The following is a 19,848-nucleotide window of genomic DNA, read 5'->3' on the forward strand; positions in this document are numbered from 1 at the left end:
GTGGGCTCAGGGTTGGCGGTGTCCCCTAAAGCCTGAAGAAATCATCTGAGCTCAGTCAATGGCATTTGGGGGAGGGGTGGAGTGGGTACTGATATTTTTCTCTGGGTCACCACAAGTTTATTAAAATAAAAGAAACTGTGGGTAAATGCTGCCATCTGTGCTACCCCCCCGCCAACAACAAATCAGGTCCCAGCCTAGACGCAAAGGTTGAAACCGCTTTAAAAATACCCTAAGGACTTAACTGAAAACCCACACTCCTCATGCTTCTGGGGTTTAAGATCCTTGAGTTCATTCCTCAGCATCTCTCCCCAGGAAGATGGGGTGGGCTGCCCCGTGAGGTGGAGGTGAAGACCCTTGAGTCTGCTCCATGGGACTGAGAGGCCCCCTAAGCCTAGAATCCCCACCGCGGGGCTCTGTGCCAAGAGCCCCCATAAGCCGGGGCCTCAGAGGGCAGCAGTGATTTTTTTTCACATAAATATATCGCACTTAAATGAGTTTAGACAGCATGACATCAGAGAGTAATTAAATTGGTTTGGGTTGGAATTCCGTTTCCAATTCCTGAGTTCAGGTTTGTAAAAGATTTTTCTGAGCACCTGCAGGCGTGTGTGTGTGTGTGTGTGTGTGTGTGTGTGTGAAGTATTTTCACTGGAAAGGATTCAAACCTAAAAAAAAAGAAAAAAAAAAAAAAACTGGAGCACACAGGCAGCATTACGCCATTCTTCCTTCTTGGAAAAATCCCTCAGCCTTATACAAGCCTCCTTCAAGCCCTCAGTCAGTTGTGCAGGAGAAAGGGGGCGGTCGGCTTTCTCCTTTCAAGAACGAGTTATTTTCAGCTGCTGACTGGAGACGGTGCACGTCTGGATACAAGAGCATTTCCACTATGGGACTGGATACAAACACACACCCGGCAGACTTAAAGAGTCTCAGACTGAGGAGAAAGCCTTTCCTTCTGCTGCTACTGCTGCTGCCGCTGCTTTTGAGGGTCCACTCCTTTCATGGTTTTTCCTGCCAAACCAGAGGCACCTTCGCTGCTGCCGCTGTTCTCTTTGGTGTCATTCAGCGGCTGGCCAGAGGATGAGACTCCCCAAACTCCTCACTTTCTTGCTTTGGCACCTGGCTTGGCTGGACCTGGAATTCATCTGCACTGTGTTGGGTGCCCCTGACTTGGGCCAGAGACCCCAGGGGGCCAGGCCAGGACTGGCCAAAGCAGAAGCCAAGGAGAGGCCCCCTCTGGCCCAGAACATCTTCAGGCCGGGGGGCCACAGCTATGGTGGGGGGGCCACCAATGCCAGAGCAAAGGGGGGCCCCGGGCAGACAAGAGGCCTGACACAGCCCAAGAAGGATGAACCCAAAAAGCTGCCTCCCAGAACGGGTGGCCCAGAACTCAAGTCAGGACACCCTCCTCAGACAAGGCAGGCTGCAACACGGACTGTGACCCCAAAAGGACAGCTTCCTGGGGGAAAGGCACCCCCAAAGGCAGGATCTGTCCCCAGTTCTTTCCTGCTGAAGAAGGCCAGGGAGCCTGGGTCCCCTCGAGAGCCCAAGGAGCCGTTCCGCCCGCCCCCCATCACTCCCCACGAGTACATGCTCTCGCTGTACAGGACGCTGTCCGATGCTGACAGAAAGGGAGGCAACAGCAGCGTGAAGTTGGAGGCTGGCCTGGCCAACACCATCACCAGCTTTATTGACAAAGGGCAAGGTGAGGGGGTGGGGTGGCAGGGGCACGGCTCAGAGGGAGGGGCATCTGCATGCATGGAGGGGGCTTTCAGAGCCCTGACACTGCACTGGTGGGAGACAGTGTGTGCATCTGGACTGGGGTGGTGTCTGGGACTTACACACACCAGGTCCCAGGCTGCTGGCAGGTCAGAGCTGGAGGGCACCTGGGCATCACCAACTGCAGTTCCTGCAAGGTGCAGAGGGGGTTACTGAAGCCTGGGAAGGAGACAAGACCTGCCTTTTGGTGGCAAAGTTGGGGACCAGACTCTAAGACTCTTGATTACCAAGCCATGCGCTGTTTCTATGTGAGCTGGCCAGACTTTCCAGGCTGCAGGGATTTGTAGATTTTCTCAGATGGCAGAAAGAGAAATTAATCTCAGATACCCATGGTTCTGCAACTTTGCCTTTGGGCTAGGGCACAGAGGAGGCAGAGTAGGTGAAGACAGTAAATGAGGCATCTTGGAGTCACAGAATGACATTCAAATATGTGGGGGGGGGCGGGGGCAGGGGCAGGGTGGATGACAGACCTGGGGGTCTAACTCACTGTATGACCTTAGGAAAGCTCTTTTTCTCTTTGGGGGCCTCAGACTGGGTGATTTCTTTTCTTTTTTTTTTTTTAATTTTTTATTGATTTATAATCATTTTACAATGTTGTGTCAAATTCCAGTGTTCACAATTTTTCAGTCATTCATGGACATATCAGACTGGGTGATTTCTGAAGGCCCTTCAAATATGAAAACTTCATGTCCTGTCCTAAACATAGATCATTTTAATCATGAATCCAGGAGGCTGTCTGTTCCCTTCTCTTCTCCCTCTGCCCACCTAGCTTTACTGTCTTGGCTTTTCCTCTCAACTTGCTGTGTGATCTCAGCAAGTCCCTTCCCCTCTCAGGGCCTCAGTTTCTCCATAAGTGTGAAGAGGGAGGTGGATCTGAGTCCTAGGCAGGCTTACTGCTCATGTGCTCTGGTTCTGTGAGTCTTAGGATTTGGGCTGGCAGGGTGGGGGAGGGGTCAGAGAGTGGAAGAGGCTCCTCATTAAAGCTGGCCTGTGGGGGAATGACCGAGGGTGGGGGCGGCACAGAGGCAGAAGGTCTGGCTGAGGTGGGGGAGGTTGCCTGGCTGCCTGCCCAGCTGGAGAAAGCTGTGACCCCTTGGGGAATCATAAAATAAGTCCTTGTGCCCCCCCCAGCTCTAAGGGAGCTTGGAGAGGGGGAGATGGGGAGTTTAAAGGCCTAATTAGTCACCTTCTAGAGCAATATTATGAATGGTTCCCAATGGAAAATTGGTATTTAGGAAGGAGGACATACTGATTAGGACATACTACTGAGCTTCTTATACACACATATAGCCTTATACATGTTAATCTCACACACACAGGCACACGTTACATACATGTTAATCTCACATGCATACACCTTACATATATACACGAAATCTTCTTACATATCTCCATACACATATACATACATACCCTTCAAATATTCACACAAGCCCAAACATACATGCATATAACATGTCACTCAAATATACGTTACTTTTCATACTCAGATGTGAACCCATCATATACAAACACATACAAACTGTCACTCACACACATACACACACTCACACACACAGCAGGGTAAGACACATTCACAATAAAATTATTAGACTGGGAAGTGAGGGAAATTGGATTATAGACCAGCTTTAACTTGCTGTGTGACCTTAGGCAAGTCACTCCCCCTCTCTGTGCCTCATCTGTAAAATGAGAACACTAAGATCTTCTTTAAGGTATAGTATAGTAGAAGTAGCTCAGGATTGGGTATAAAAAGTTCTAGGCTGGAGTTCCAATTCTGCTCTGTCCCAGCTGGGTGACCTTGAGCAAGTTACCTACTTTCTTTGAGCTTCAGGTTCCTCCTCTGGAAAAACAGGAGTAGTTATAATGCCCACTCTACCTATCTTATCAAAGAGATATCACATTAGATAACAGATGGGAGAAGGATAGGTAGAAGGCAGTTCTAAGGCTGATGGATCTCTGACATGCATGTCATTGACTCAAATACCCAGAATCACTCAAGTCACCCACAGCCACATCTGCAGATCAGCAACTCTACTTGGTTGGCTGTGTAGGAAACTCCCTTATTTTGAAAAAGGCTCTCAGTGATTTGGGTCTTGGCCTCTGTTAGAGTGGGGAAGAGGTTAAAGAGATTAAAGAAAGCTCTCTTGAGGGGGAGAGAGCTATGACCCTCCCCTGAGGCCTGGAGGTGACCAGCTCCCCTGGTGAGGTTGCAGGGAATGACTTCTGCGTGTTCTTTCTAGATGACCGAGGTCCTGCGGTCAGGAAGCAGAGGTACGTGTTTGACATTAGCGCCCTGGAGAAGGATGGGCTCCTAGGGGCCGAGCTGCGGATCTTGCGGAAGAAGCCCTCAGACACGGCCAAGCCAGTGGCCCCCGGCAGTGGGCGGGCTGCCCAGCTGAAGCTGTCCAGCTGCCCCAGCGGCCGACAGCCGGCAGCCTTGCTGGATGTGCGCTCCGTGCCAGGCCTGGATGGATCTGGCTGGGAGGTGTTCGACATCTGGAAGCTCTTCCGAAACTTTAAGAACTCAGCCCAGCTGTGCCTGGAGCTGGAGGCCTGGGAACGGGGCCGTGCCGTGGACCTCCGTGGCCTGGGCTTTGACCGGGCTGCCCGGCAGGTCCATGAGAAGGCCCTATTCCTGGTGTTTGGCCGCACCAAGAAACGGGACCTGTTCTTTAATGAGATTAAGGCCCGCTCCGGCCAGGATGATAAGACCGTGTATGAGTACCTGTTCAGCCAGCGGCGGAAACGGCGGGCCCCACTGGCCACGCGCCAGGGCAAGCGGCCCAGCAAGAACCCCAAGGCCCGCTGCAGTCGGAAGGCACTGCACGTCAACTTCAAGGACATGGGCTGGGACGACTGGATTATCGCGCCCCTTGAGTACGAGGCCTTCCATTGTGAGGGGCTATGCGAGTTCCCCTTGCGCTCCCACCTGGAGCCCACGAACCATGCGGTCATCCAGACCCTGATGAACTCCATGGACCCTGAGTCCACGCCGCCCACCTGCTGTGTGCCCACCCGGCTGAGTCCCATCAGCATCCTCTTCATCGATTCCGCCAACAATGTGGTCTATAAACAGTATGAGGACATGGTCGTGGAGTCTTGTGGCTGCAGGTAGCGGCACTGGCCTCTGTCTTCCTGGGTGGCACATCCCTAGGGTGCTGGTCACAAGAGCCCCTCCCTGCACTCCTGGAATCACAGAGGGGTTGGAAAGGTACAGCCAGGAATGTCTAGCCTGCATGAAAGGGGATTTCAACAGCCTTGCTCATTCTCTGAGTGGGACTTGGGCTAAAGGTCCCTTTCTAGCCATAAGTCCCCCTGTCTGAGGATTTCTGCACCCCCACCCCCTCCGCACTGCTCTGACTGGCAGGGACAGGCCCAGGGAGACAGACTCTGAGTGGGACTGAGACCCAGGAGACCTTGTTTCCCAATGACACTCAGCCCATGACCTCTCCTTATCTGGGCCTCCCTGACCTCTGGACTCTCCAGGGAGGGCTCTCCTTAGGAGAGCCACAGGGGCCACCTCCTCCTTGAATCACCACTGTGCCTGATGACTTTCTGCCCCTGGGGCAGATGAGATGCTGATGGGGCAGATGTGGGAAAGAGGGGGAAAGGGCTGGGTCAGGGGTGAGGAGTGTGAAACTGTTAGACTGTTAGTTTTAAATGTACATTGATGAGATAAAAAGCAAAACTGTGCCTCAAACTGTGGCAGATTTCTTGTTTACCCCAGGGTACCCAGTGACCCCTTGAAGAATGACTGATCCAGAGAAAGGAAGTGGGCTGCCTGAAGCAGGATGGGACAGAGAGCACAGGCTGAGCAGGGCCAGTGCCACCTCTCACCCCATTCCCATTTTTGGTCTGGAGCTCCAGCTACTCTGCTGGGGCCTGGAACAAAGCTAGGTTTCCTTGTTGACATTCCTTAGTCAAGTCTGTTGTCTCCAAAATGGATCCCCAAATGGGAGGGAAATTGGAGACTTTATTTCCTCTAAAATCATCCCCACTTCATTCAACAATGTCTGCTCTGTTCCTTTACCCTTGCCTAACAGAATCAACTGGTCACCATTTAAAGGGCCCTTGGCCTCTCACAGGGGAATATGGGCTGCCAGGGATCCTCTCTTACCCTACTGGGGCGTCTCCTTTTGGCCACTGACCACTGTACCTCAATGATCTTGCCTGCGGCCCTATGACCCTCCAGCTCGGCACAATTTCTACCCCTTCACCCCAGCTCTGAAAACAACTGGAGCCCCTCCCCTTTACATTATACATCATATAAATACATAATTATACATTAGATAAGTAATCTTCCCATTGGCCTTGCTGACCTTAGACAGACCAGTATAGACACATCCTGACAGTGTTTCCTGCTTGGGGCTTGGCTCAGAGTAAATGCCCACTTCCCTGCTCTGCTAGAACCTTTGGGAAAGAATGAGGCATGATCTCTTGGGAAGGGAACACAGCCTCTGGTAGGGAAATTTGGGCACCCAAGTCTTTGCTCTAAAGGCTTGGGACTAGGTTCTTCCTGGCTGAAGAGAGGGAGGACCAGGAGTAAAGAGCCTAGGCCTCTGCTTCCCACCCAGGGGGCCTCAAAAGTTTCCCCACCTCTCTCCAGCTGGGTCTTTGATTCCCAGGGCTCCTAGCCAGAGCTGTTTCAACAGTAAGGATTCCTGCCCAGCTATGGGCAGATCCTGTGTCCCTTCCTTCTAGGCCTGAAACCTGGGTTGTCAGGACCTGAAGCAAGAACCCAGTGCAGGGGGGCAGCCTACCTTTGAGCTGCCTCCCTGGCTTGGAGGCCATTCCCTGTTCCTGAGGGGCCAGCTTGAGCCTGGAGCCTAGCTCTCCTTGGCTGAGTTTCGTTGTGTTTGGCTTGTGGCAGGCCTGCGAGCTCTGGAAGTAAACAAAGGAGCTGCCACAGCAGACAGAGTTCTGGTGTGTGTGAGAGGAGAGTGAGCCTGGAAGGGAGGTACCAGGGAAGCCAAGCCGTGGGCTGTGGACACAGGGAGAGCAGTGTAGAAACAGGACGGCTGGAAACCCAAGGGCAGAGAGGCAGGGGAAGCAGGGTCATAGGTGGGGCTGGCTCCTACAGGCACTCATTTCCTGGGCTGTATGTCCCTAGTTTCTTGGAAAGTGTGACAGATTGGAGCTCTCCCTGCCTTTCTCCATCAGAGAGCTTTATGTCATCTCAGCCACAGTGCTTTCTCCTGAAGCTCTAGGCATTGAACTGACTGTTGTGGCTCTGGCTTGACATCCTAGAGGCTCCCTCTCCCATCTCCACCTGTCCTAGAACTCTCTTCCACAAAACAACCACTCAGACTGTGCACCCTCTCCCCTTTCCCACCCAGACTACCGGGAGCCAGTCAGATCATTGAGGTGGGAACAGCCCTTCCATCCTAACCATCTGATCTGTTCAACTGCCTCCTTGGAAAATTATCTCCACCAGGCACCCCTCTCCAGTCCCAATCATAACAAGCTGCATACTTGTACAGTAAGTACATTCTTGTGCCAAAGGGTACAAGGCTTCTATCATTCTTTGGAGTTCACACTCTCTCAGTCATGGGCTCACAGCTCTGAGAGGCTCAAAAGGCAGCCCAATTAAAAATATCAAGATTTTTCACTTAAAGTGGGGGAGGGGATAGCTCAAGTGGTAGAGTGCATGCTTAGCATGCACGATGCCCTGGGTTCAATCACCAGTACCTCCATTAAAAAAAAATTAAATAAATAAAACTAATTACCTCCAACCCCTCCCCCCAATCCTAAACTAATAAACAAAATAAATAAATACACACTGGTTATTAAAAAAAAAAAAGACTTGTCACTTAGAGGCTTTGGGTAAGTAACCTAATTCCATGAAGCTTGATTTCCTCGTCTGTGAAAAAAAAGAGAGGAAAGGGTAAACAACATACTTATTTTGTGGGGCTGACTGTCAGGATACGAAAGACACTCCACACAGTAGCAGGCACAGAGGTGGCACTCAATAAACGTTAGCTGTTATCATTACTGTGCCTCAAACAGTCTTGTGAAGCAGGCAGAACAAGGAATATCACCCCCACGGCCCCATTTTTGCAGATGAGGAAGCTGACGATCCAGAGGCATAACTGCAGGTCTCAGTTTTCTTTTGACCCCAGTCTTGGCAAATAGTCAAATTATCTTCTTGGGGCTTGACTCCCTAGTCTTAAAAGTCTCTCCTTGCAGACACAGAATACTGTTAGTTCCTAGGAAGAAATAGCTAAGCACATAGCTTAGGGCAGGGAAAATGGGAGGCCCATAGTGGAGGAAAGAGGTGAGGCCCCCAGGCCTCTGATGCCATCTCCTGGCCCCTTCCCACATCCCATGTCCCAGGGACACAAGCAGGAGAATCAGCTTTTCTAGGGTTTGGAGCACACAACCTTGGGAAGCCCCTTAGACTTCACTCTGACTCCACAATTCCTTATAATCTGATCATCTGTGCTTAGGCATCAGGCAGTTCCGGCTTCCAGTTCTGGTTCCACCACTTTCCAACTGAGTGACTTTGAGCAAGTTACTTAACCTCTCTGAGCCTCAGTTTCCCTAAGTGTAAAAGAGGGATAATAATATCAAAATCAGTGAGCCTAGGATATAGGAGAGGGGATATTCATTCATTCCATCCATCTTTGATCCATCTATTCATTTATTAACCAAAAATATTTATGGAGGGTCTACTATGGCCCAAACACTGTGCTGAGTGTTGGGGTAATAATAACAACTACAGTGTGTATCAAGGGCTTGTTATGTGCCAGGTACTGCTTAGCACTTTACATGAATTCTCCTATCTTGCAATGATCATGTCTTCAACTACCATGCATGAATGAAAGAGAACATAAATATCCCAATGGATGCCAGGATGGTAAGACAATAGACTGAATCAAAGGAAGTGAAATAAAACAAAGGGAAAAGTCAGATTGTGCACCAGAATGCATAAAACCAACTATAAAAATACGAGATGTGAAGAAGCGTGATTTCACAACTTCAGATGGGAAAGAGTGTTGTAGGTGGCTGTGAACTCAGTAGAATCATCTGAATATAATGTGGGTGCCTAGGCACAAATATAAGTGTGGGCTTCATTAATATACGTGGACTGTACAAGTCCAAGGAAACTGTGGTTCTGCTCTATCAGCAAGACTTGGAGAGTGTTGGGATGGAGGGAGTAAGGGAGAAGCTGAGTCAAGGGTGAATCCTCTGGCTTTTTGCTTGGGAAACTGGGGGGATGGTGTGCCATTAACAACGAAGAGAGAGAACATAGAAAGAGGAGCAGATCTGTAGAGGAAGAAGATGAGGTCAGTTTTGGACATGTCAAGTTTGAAGAACACTTTATGAGGTTACCTTTAAATAGGAAAAACAGCAATTCTTCCATGAAATGATATAAAGAAGAAAAGATACATACACATGATACAAGCAGGTTTAGTTTGGTGGTGGGAAGTTGAGTTTCCTTCTATCGGCATCTAATTTCTATTTACTCTGTGAAGCAGGAGGCCACCTGTTCAGAGAGAGTAGGAAGGGGTCAGAGTCAAGGAATGTGGAACAGGTTCCTGTTATGGTTTGTGTCTCTTAAAAAGATATGTTAAAGTTCAAACCCTAACCTGTGAATATAACTTTATTTGGAAAAAGGATCTTCACAGATGTAATCAAGTGAAGATAAGGTCGTTAGGGTGGGCTCTAATCCACTATGACTGGAATCCTTGTAAGATGAGAAGGGTCACAGAGACATGTACAAACGGAGAAGGCCGTGTGACAACAGAGGCAGAGACTGGACTTATGCCAGCTGTAAACCAAAAAATACCAAGGATTGCTGGCAACAACCAGACTAGGAAGAGGCAAGGTAACAGCCTTCTCCCCTCGAGCCTTTAGATAGAGAATGGTCCTGCCATCACCTTGATTTTGAACTTCTAGTCTCCAGAACTGTGAGATAATACATTTCCATTCTTTCCTTTCTGGTGGGGGGAGGTAATCAGGTTTATTTGTTTTTAGGGGAGGTACTGGGGATTGAAGTCAGGATCTTGTGCATGCTAAGCATGCACTTTACCACTTGAGCTATACCCTCCCCCCATTTCCATTGTTTTAAGCCACCTGGTTTGTGTTTTTTTGTCATGGTAACCCTAGGAATCTAATACAGTTATAAACAGTAATTTTGAAGAAGCGGGGCAGAATTGAGCATATTAAAGGTTGGTAACTATATTTGGTGGTACCAGTATGCTCCTTGCATGATTTTCTCCAATAGTACTCAATAATTTAGATGCAGGCATGGAATAAATGGACAATTACAGGCATGGGGTCTCTCTAAGTGGGCAGGCTAGAAAGACATTTGAGTAAGGGAGTTAACATTATCAAGAGACAATTAAACAATTAAAGTGTTAAGCTGTATGGTCTGAGCTAGATAGAAGTAGAGAGAGGAGAGGGTTGACAGACTACTGTGTAAAGAGAAGCAATCAAAAGCCTGGAGGTCTCAATGGGGTAGAATGACAAGTGTACTAGGAATGAAAGAAAGCTTAAATAATAGGATAGTGAGAACCCAGAATGGCATAAAATAGAGGTTTCATAATTAAAACAATTCTGGTGATGAGGTTCAAGAATTGGTCTCGGGAGTGGGTGGCTGGACACTTCATAGTGGAATTATACTCATACACTGTGCAGCCTTTTGTGATTAACTTTTTTCACTTAGCACAATGTTTTCAAGGGTCATCCATGTTGTGGTATATCAGTAGTTCATGACTTGTTATTGCTGAATAATAATCCATTTTCTGGATATACTACATTTTATTTATTCATTTCATCAGTTGATGGACATTTAGGTTGTTTCCACATTTTGTCTATTATGAATAATGCTGTGATGAATATTCATCTACAAGTTTTGTTTTGTTTTGTTTTGTGAATACTATTTTATTTAGTCACTTTGTTTACAACGGAAACTTGGGGGATTTAAAATTAACATCCTTGCCCGTGAGCTTCTTATAAACATCAGAAAATGTTTCAGCCTTGTGTTCCACATTGTTCTGCTGTGCTTTATCCAAATGAATCTTTATGAGCCGGCTGCCATCCAGTTTCACGCGGAATCTCACTTGGGAAAACCAGGTCCTCCACGATCACATAGTGCACTGCTGTCAGAGTGCAGCTCCTGGGATGCTTTTGCTTGTTTTTGGTACGGCTTTTTCAAGTTGGCTTAGGCAGAATTCTCCTCTGAGCAATAAAGACAACGTGCTTCCTGTTGAACTTTTTCTCCAACTTGCGCACTAGCTGGACATGGATTCTCTGGAAAGAATTCAGTTGAGGGACTGTAACAAAGATTACAATAGCTTTCTGACTACCATAGACTTCAATTTCCTTGGCCACGGTTATTTTCAGCTTCTGCAGCTGGGCCTTGAGGTTCATCCCAAGGAGGGCCTGGGAGATGCTGGACTTGAACTCCTCCAGCTTCTCACCATTGGGCTTCATGATCTTCACGCTGGAGTTGAACATGGCCTTGACCTTGCCAATGTAGGCAGAATTGGCTGCCTCGGCTGACACCTGTGAAAAGCCATCTACAAGTTTTTGTGTGGGCATGTGTTTTAATTTCTTTTGAATATACACCTAGGAATGGAATCACTGGGCCATATGGTAACTCTGTTTATCATCTTGAGGAACAGCCAGATTGTTTTCCAAAGCAGCTGTATAATTTTACATTCCCATCAGCAATGTATAAGGAAGGGATCCAGTTTTTCCACATCCTTGCCAGAGTTTTGTATTACATGCCTGCTTGATTATAGCCATCTAGTGGGCATGTGAAGTCGTATCTCATAGTGTGTGTGCGTCCCCCTAATGACTAATGATGTTGATCATCTTTTTATTAGTTTATTGGCCATTTGTATATCTTCTTTAGAAAAATGCCTACTGAAATCCTTTGTGCATTTTTCATTGGGTGTTTATTTTCTTATTATTGAGTTGTATATTCTGGATACAAGTCCCTCATCAGATACGTGATTTGCAAATACTGTCTCCCATTCTGTTATCTTTTCATTTTCTTGATGGTATCTTTTGCAACATAAAAGTTTACATTTTATGCAGTCTAACTTATCTATTGTTTTCTTTTGTTATTTGTGCTTTTGCTGTTGTATCTAAGAAGGCTTTGCCTAACATAAGGTCAAGAAGACTTAGTGTTTTTTTCTAACAGTTTTATAGCTTAGCTCTCACATTTGGGTCTATGATTCATTTTGAATTAATTTTCCATATGTTGCTTGAAAGGAGTCCAACTTCATTCTTTGGCATTGTGTTTTAAAAAAATTGTGACTATGTATTATACTCCCACAACTGTAATATGGTTGAGGGCAAGGACCAAGTTCTACTTCTCTGTATTTCATGTAATACCAATGAGTAAAACAACTTTTTTTTGCAGAATAAGATTTTGAGAGTGATATGGATGTTTTTATTTCAACTTTAAAGGTAATTATATAGATATGGTACAAATTTCAAACAAGACTAAAGGATAGATAATGAAAAGTATGTCTACCTTCCTTACCTAACCTCCTAGTCACCCCATTCTCTTCTCAGAATCAACAACCATAACCACCATTACCAGTTCCTTGTATATCCTTGTATAACCTCCACTCCAGGGATTTTCACCTCCACCTCACTTCGGCCACTTTCTTCCACAGTCATTCCCTGTACTTTGTCATCACTCAGAATAGTTTTAACCCTAAAACTTTAAATTACAAAAATCTGACCACAATTTCTTATCCTTTAAGCTTTCACTCCATTTTCCTCATTACATTTTCTTTTACTCATTTGCCTCCTCTTCTTTCCTAACAGTCTCTTTCTCTCTTTATATCCTTTACTACAGAGATTTCCTGGTCTGAAACTTGAAACTTTTTCTTGACAATATCATCATCTTTTTCATAATGATGCCATCCATTCCATGACCTGGGAAAACAATCTTTTATTGAATTCAACTAATGACTCTCCTCTGCTAATCCCAGGCGAATAAATGATTTTGAAGAAAAAATCACACAGAAATAGATTGGAGCCATTAAAATTTTTGTTCTTAAGTGTGCAAGAATATTCATGGAAACACTGGTCATAAGAACAACAAAAAAAGGAAATAAACTATCTGCCATCTATATCATATGATAGAACAGATATTAAAAGGACATGAATTGGATCTATTTAGAGCAGCATATGTAGAATTAAAAAAAGGAACTTGAGTAAAAAGAAGGAAGCAGCAAAGTAAAACATAAGTATGTTGTCAATTAAGTGAAAAAGAAAAAGAAAACCCACACCAACCAGAATGATATATTTTCTAAGGGATGATATGTGTGTGTGTATGTGAAAGCTTTAATAAAAGATCTGGAAGGAAATACAATTTTAGAGAGGGTTGGGAATAAAGGTTGGGACTAACGGTAGTGGTAAGAGACTTTAGCTTTATCTGTAACATGCTTATTTTTAGAAAGGAGAGTGTAATCACGTATCACTTTTTAATTTAAAGTTAATGGGGCGAGGGTATAGCTCAGTGGTAGAGTATATGCTTAGCACGCACAGGGTCTTCGGGTCAATCCCCAGCACCTCCATTACAATAAACAAACAAACAAATGAACAAACAAACAGATTTAATTACCTCCCATCTCCAAAAAATAAAAAATTTAAAAAATTAATTAAAATTTATAAATTGGAGAGTTACCAACTTCAACTAGATCCTCCATATTTCACTGGACCCCTTTTCTTTCATTCTGTTAAATTTTAAACTTTCTCCACTCTTCTAAACTGCAATCTCATACCATCTCTGTTCCTCTAAGCAGAAAAACTCTCCCACCTAGTTTACAGAGAAAGTAGAAACCATCAGAAAGGAAACTGAGTATCAATCTTTTCAATCTTTTCTCTTATCTCCAACATCTTATCATCTCTTGTGTGAATTACTTACTTGGTCTTAAATTTGCACTGTTTTTGCATCACATTTGCTTCTTGAATCTGCTTAATAAGAATGTTTCTCTTACCTCTTTTTAATATGTAGTGCCACTTGTCATAATTTACATATAGGAGTACTACACCGCTGTTTTCAATATTGTACAGGTAATTTGCCCACTCGAATGCAGAAAGCATCTTCATTTCGGCTTATAAAATTCTTCATATGGAAGATGAATGAAAGAAATCTTTAACATTCTGTATAAAAACAAAACTAAATCTATACACTAAAATCAGTGTTAGGAGACCATTAGTCTACTAATTGGTTTTCCATTTTCACATTTTACCCTCTGATGCATCTACATATAGTAGTCAAAGTTAGTTTCTTAAACATGAACCAATTATATGTCCTCTGTTTAATATCCTCTAATAGCTTCCTGTTAGAATAAAATCCAGACTTCATCTAGAAGTCCTCACAAAATTTAGCCTCTGCCTATCCCTTTTAATTATCTCTTTAACTTACTTAAGATTAATTTCAGTATCACTCTGGTCTTCTTTCATATTCTTGAAATAAACCCTTGTTCTTTCTCATCTTTTCCTGGAATTTTCCTTTCCTCACTTGCTCTCCAATAGATAGACTAACATGTTCAAAGTCAATTCCCATGGCTAGCTCCTTCTCATCCTTTGGATCTCAACTTACATGTCATCTCCTCAGAGAGGCCTTACCTGGCTACACTGTCTAAAGGGTAGTTTTCCAAGTTATTCTCTAGTTTAGATCTTTGCTTTTTCCTTCATAGCACTTACTACAGTTTTAAACTATTTTATTTTTTTCCATTGGCTTACTAGACTTGTGTGCCCCTCCTCCCTCATCTACAAGCTCCAGGAAGCCAATATCCACACCTGTCTTGTGTACAGCACATAGTGGACATTCAATGGATCTATGTTGACTGAATGAAAAGGAAGGATGTCTTTCAACACCCTGCTCCTCTGTTTCCTAACCCCAGGAACACTGACACCTTCTTTCTTCTACTGCTCTTGGGATATAACGAATGCAAGAGGTCCTCTAGCCAAGCCCATTCTCTCCCACCTCCTGAGGAAACTCCTTGCATCCTTGATTCTTTTCTTCTGTATCTTCATCTTTATAATGTAATTTTGTAACAGTACTCAAATATGTTCCCAGTCACAACCAACCGAACAGAAACCCCTAAAGTTCCTTCTTCAGGTCTCAGGACACCATATGGCCGCAGTCTTCCCCCGACTTTCATAACTCAGCTGTGTCCTGTGTTCCTCCTCCTTCTCAGGCTCTTTTACGGGAGCCCTTAAATGTTGGGATTCTCCCAAGATCCTGTTCTTTTCAACCCGCAGTGAAAAGGGGGGAATCCTCGTGAGGACAGAGTCTGGGAAAGTGGGACTTTGACAAGGCGGCTGAGGCTGGTGAGGTGGGGGTTAGGAAGAGAGCTACGAAAAGCCCGAGGCAGAGGTCAAAGAGGACGGGTGTTTCCGGGAGGACTCGAGCCTCTGTGACGTGTCTGGCGGAGACTAGAGAGAGCAGGTGGCGCGCGCGCGCGCTCCAAACGTCCGGCCGCACGCCAGGCCCCGCCGTCTCGCGCACAGCGCGGGGAAAGCGCGCGGAAAGCGCACCAGTGCGCTCAGCGGCCTCTGTGCGCCTGCGCCGCGTTGCCGGGCGCCCTCAGGAGAAAAGACTATCTAGTGAAGGGGTGGTGGCAGACGGGACTCCGGAAGCCCACCCTTCACCCGGAAATGGTTGTTGAGAAACATGGCGTTGCTGGTGCGAGTCCTTGTGAGTGAAGGAGTAATTTTGTGCCGTTGCCCCCCGGGCCCCGGGGTTGGAGTCGGAGAGGGCGGGACGGGAGCAACTGGACGCAAGTGCAGGAGCGGAGTCTGTGCGGTAGCGAGGCTGCGCGACCGCTTCTCTGAGGGGAAACTGAGGCATCTTCCCACCTTCCCCTGCTTTCGGTTTGCTGGTGGCTTCCCCTCTTTGAAGAAGGGGAGAGAGTGATGTCGGTCCTAAATTTGACAAAGCTTGCTTTTCCTGGGTCGCCACCTGTGACCGCTTCCCCTCGTGGGGAGGGAGGCAGCGCGTGGGGGCACTGATTGGAATTTCAGGAGACTTGGGTTCTGGTTCCTGTTCTGTCACTAACGCAGAGTGTGACCTTGGGCAAGTCACTTTTGGGCTTAACAGTCCCCATGGGCAAAGCATGGAGGAAAATCTGCAGGTCCTTCGGATTCTGAGGTTCTCTGGGTTTGTCCCATAGATGAGTATATCAATTTGTAACTGCACGGTTGAGTGGAATACTGTTATAGGCTATTGGATTGAGAACTACATGAGAACTGGGGTCATATCTATCATTTTCACTTTGCCTAGCACAGTGAAATAAATATTTACTGAAGGAATGAATGAAATAAGTGAGGAAGAACTGCCCTACTTACTAGCATCCGTATGGGAAGCTGCTGCACTTCTTGTGATTCAGTTCTGATCCTTTTTGCAGACTCTGACCTCTAGGAATTAAAGAGAAAGAAAGTGGCAGCAGAAAAAGTTTAGGAGGATAAAGAGCTTGGTTCCTAAGCATTGGAGGGATGGGAGAGTTAATAATTTTAGAAAGTCTTTCAAAAACTGGGTTAAGGACATTGTTTTTCATACCAGACACCGTCTATTCCTGCCTCTTGCTATCTTTTGCGTTGTGTGAGAAACTTGAGTTTCTAATCTTTTTTTCTGTGGCTTGTAAGAACTGCGGTTTTATTTCTTGTATTCCCTGTCAGCCTTGCAGAGTGCAGTGCCCTCTTGCTGCTCAGTGAAAGTTTGTTTGAAGAGTAGCGCCTATAACCTACAGAGAGTTTCATTTGATGAAGTGATTGTTGATGCCATTGATTCAGATCTGAAGACTACTGGGAAAATGGCAACTAGGATGTCCTAAGTGTTTTTAAGATGGATATTTGGGGGTAAAGATGAGAACTTTATTGGGCTCTAGACCTGAAATGAATACCTTAACTTGTCTTGGAAGTTAGTGGCTGCCCTAGCTATCTTAGTCTTGCCCCTGAGCATATGGATGGTTGCAGGTTTATTTCTTCTTATATGGTAGCATCCATTGAAACCACTTCTCTAACTACCTTCTGTTAGTTAATTTTTTCCTTTTTATTTATCCCTTTCCATTCATCTTTTTAGGTAAAAAGCAAGTTTAGATAAGTCACTTTCACTTTATACCGTATATCGTAATTCTCTGAAGTTTTCTTATATATTGTAATGTGTGACAAAGCAGCAGAAACTCCCTGTGTACTAGAGAGTGACAGTAAACATGAAAGTAGAAGATATTTATTGATCACCTATTCTGAAGAGGCATTTGATTAGGCATTGTGAGGCATTCAAAGATTAGGAAAGCGCACCTGTCTGGGAGTCGAAAGAGCCTTGTTTGAAAGCTTGGCCCCATTGCTTAACTATGAGTGTGGCCTTGAGCAAGTCACTTAACTTCTCTGAGCCTCAGAGTTTCTTAATTGTAAGTTTGATAGGATTGATCAGAGAATCAGTTGGTACAAGTGACATTTTAAACGCTTTTCTTCCCTTCCTTTTTTTCCTCCCCTTCCTTTTAATTCCACAACTTTTTGGAGTGTTTACTACATTCTAAGAACTATCCTGAGGGACTGAGGATGAAAAACATAGACCTTATTCTCATGTTTATAATTTAATAGCAGGGACAGAAAAGAAAACTACTAATATAATTCTCAAAATGCTGTGATAGAAGTCTGAACCAGGTACTGTGGTAGCAGAGTAGAAGAGCCTGAGAACAAGCATCCATCAGGGAGATTTCTGAACTAAGTGGGAGAGTGTTAGATGGGGAATGGGGAAAAGGGCATAGAGGAGAAGCATTAGCTTATGCTACTGTGCTAGACAACCAAGGAATTGTGAGTAAATTTCTTTGTCTGGACTCAAGGGCACTTATGGGGAAGTGCAGGAGAGGAGGCATTGCTTTGCATATCATAGTTAGGAGTTGAGGATTTATCTTGAGGGCAGAGGGGAGCCACTGAAGTATTTCAGCAAACAAAGGGAAGATTTATTTTTAAAGTTTTTTTTTAAAAAAATGAATTTTATTATTATTTTTTAGTGGAGGCACTGTGGGTTGAACCCAGGACCTTCCATATGCTAAGCACACACTTTACCACTGAACTATATCCCTACCCTCCCTTTTTAAAGGTTTTTTGATGCATTTACTCTGCTTTTTCCCCTCATTTAAATTTTTAAAAATAAGTAATAATTGACATACAATAAATCACATTTATTTTATTGTACAATTTGGTGAGTCTTGACACAGGTCTGCACCTGAAAAACCATCATTATAGTAAGTAATTAACGTGTCCGTCACTCCCTACAGTTTCTTTGTGCCCTTTTGTAATTTTTTTTTATTGCTCTCCCCTCCAACCATGACTGATCAGGGGAACATTTTTGTTTCTTCTCTCATTTTTAAATTGAAATTTAAAATTTTTATTTTGAAAGTATAAAAAAGTAGGAAAAAAAAAAAAGTCAACATAGTACACGCTCATATACTCACTACTAGATTTTTGTTTTTACAGATCCCTGTAGCAATTGTGGATAGATCAGAGAGGGCTGAGATTGGAGTCCCTAAGGCCAGTCAGAAACTACTTAAATAATCCTAGAAAAAGTGATGAAGGCCTGTACTAAGAGGGGAGGGACAAAGTGGTTAAAGAAGGGATGGTTTCAAGAGATATTGAGGAAATAGAGTCTACAGGACTTGGTGAGATTAGATGTTAAGGGTGAGGGAGGGGGAAGAGTCTAACAGTGAATCCAAGGTCGGCCTAGGATGACTGAATTAATAGCAGTGCTCTTCACTGAGAATATCTAGCTGGAGATGTTTGTTTTGCTGCTGGAGATTTGGTGTTCAGGAAAGAGAGATGAAATACAGGTTGTAGTTGAAACAAAATGTTGAGGTTTCCCGAGCAGTAATACTGATATCTGTATTTATAGGGCATTTACCATGTGGTAAGCACTCTTAAATAACTTTATATATGTGAACTTACTTAATCCTTACAACAGCTCTTTGAAAAAATAGGCACTATAATTCCCCCACTTTGCAGATAAGAAACCACAGAGAGAGGTAGTATCCCTGAAACATTCTCATTAGTCTCCCCTTATTTTTCCTCTTCTGTCTTTTTGGCCAGATTTTACCCTTCTCCGGTGATAGGTTTGGGAAGGAGTAAACTAAAACACTGCTATTGCTGAGTAGTTCTGGCAGAGGAAATGGACATCTGAGCAGTGCAGTGGGACTTACTGTTTTATGGGCTGTCCTGGGTATTGGTAATCATTTTTGCTTTTCTTTGATAATAGTGGAAATTGCAGAAAGCCACACTGGACTTTTAAAAAAAATTGTAGTAAAATACATATAACATAATTGAGCATTTTAACCAATTTTAAATGTATAGTACTAAATGATACACTAAGGTATTAAATATGTTTACATTGTTATGCTTCCATCACCATTGTCATCCTCAGAACTCTTTTCATCTTGCAAAAAAGAAACTCTATACCAATTAAAAGATAAATCCCCATGCCCCCCTCTAGTCAGCCCTGGGCAATCCATTCTTACTGTCTTTATAATTTTGACTACTCTAGATACCTCATATAAGTAGAATCATACAGTGTTTGTCCTTTTGTGACTGGCTTATTTCACTTAGCATAAAGTCCTCAAGATTCATTCACATTATAGCATGTGTCAGCTTGTCCTTCCTTTTTAATGCTGAATGATATTCTGTTGTATGGAGAGGCCACATTTTGCTTATCCATTCATCTGTCAATGGATGTTTGGGTTGCTTTCATCTTTTGGCTATTGTGAAATAGTGCTGCCATGAACATGGGTATACAAATATTTGTTCTAGTCCCTGTTGACACTGTTTTTGATTATGTGATCAGAAGTAGAGTTATTGGATCATATGGTAATTCTGTGTTTAGATATTTGAGCAGTTGCCATTCTGTTTTCCACAGTAGCTGCACCATTTTACATTTCTACCAGCAAAGCACAAGGGTTTCAATTTCTCCACATCTTTACCAACACTTGTTTTCTGTCCTCCGCCCCATAGTGGCCATCCTGTTGGGTATTAGGTGATATCTCACCATAGTTTTGATTTGTATTTCTCTCATGATCTGTGATCCTGAGCACATGTCATATGCTTATT

General features: G+C 44.5%; 2 protein-coding genes and 1 pseudogene across 2 annotated transcripts in view; 2 read left to right on the forward strand and 1 right to left on the reverse strand.

The window, feature by feature from the left end:
- The first annotated feature begins 1,074 nt into the window (after nucleotides 1-1,074).
- On the forward strand, nucleotides 1,075-4,888 carry GDF5 (growth differentiation factor 5). Its single transcript, XM_031433930.2, has 2 exons — nucleotides 1,075-1,699; nucleotides 4,014-4,888. The coding sequence occupies exons 1-2, from the start codon at nucleotides 1,075-1,077 to the stop codon at nucleotides 4,886-4,888; spliced, it is 1,500 nt and encodes a 499-aa protein (XP_031289790.1).
- A 5,788-nt stretch (nucleotides 4,889-10,676) lies between these two features.
- On the reverse strand, nucleotides 10,677-11,235 carry LOC105085033 (small ribosomal subunit protein eS7-like; annotated as a pseudogene).
- Nucleotides 11,236-15,295: 4,060 nt separating this feature from the next.
- The window catches only part of LOC105084964 (ubiquinol-cytochrome c reductase complex assembly factor 1), an 86,349-nt gene continuing 81,796 nt past the window's right edge, over nucleotides 15,296-19,848 (forward strand). The window contains exon 1 of the mRNA XM_010975174.3: nucleotides 15,296-15,448. Within this exon, the coding sequence (XP_010973476.1) occupies nucleotides 15,425-15,448 (24 nt within the window). The 5' untranslated portion in view covers nucleotides 15,296-15,424. The remainder of the gene's footprint in view (nucleotides 15,449-19,848) is intronic.

Source organism: Camelus dromedarius, chromosome 18 (genome assembly GCF_036321535.1).
Source record: "Camelus dromedarius isolate mCamDro1 chromosome 18, mCamDro1.pat, whole genome shotgun sequence".
Taxonomy (NCBI): Eukaryota; Metazoa; Chordata; class Mammalia; order Artiodactyla; family Camelidae; genus Camelus; species Camelus dromedarius.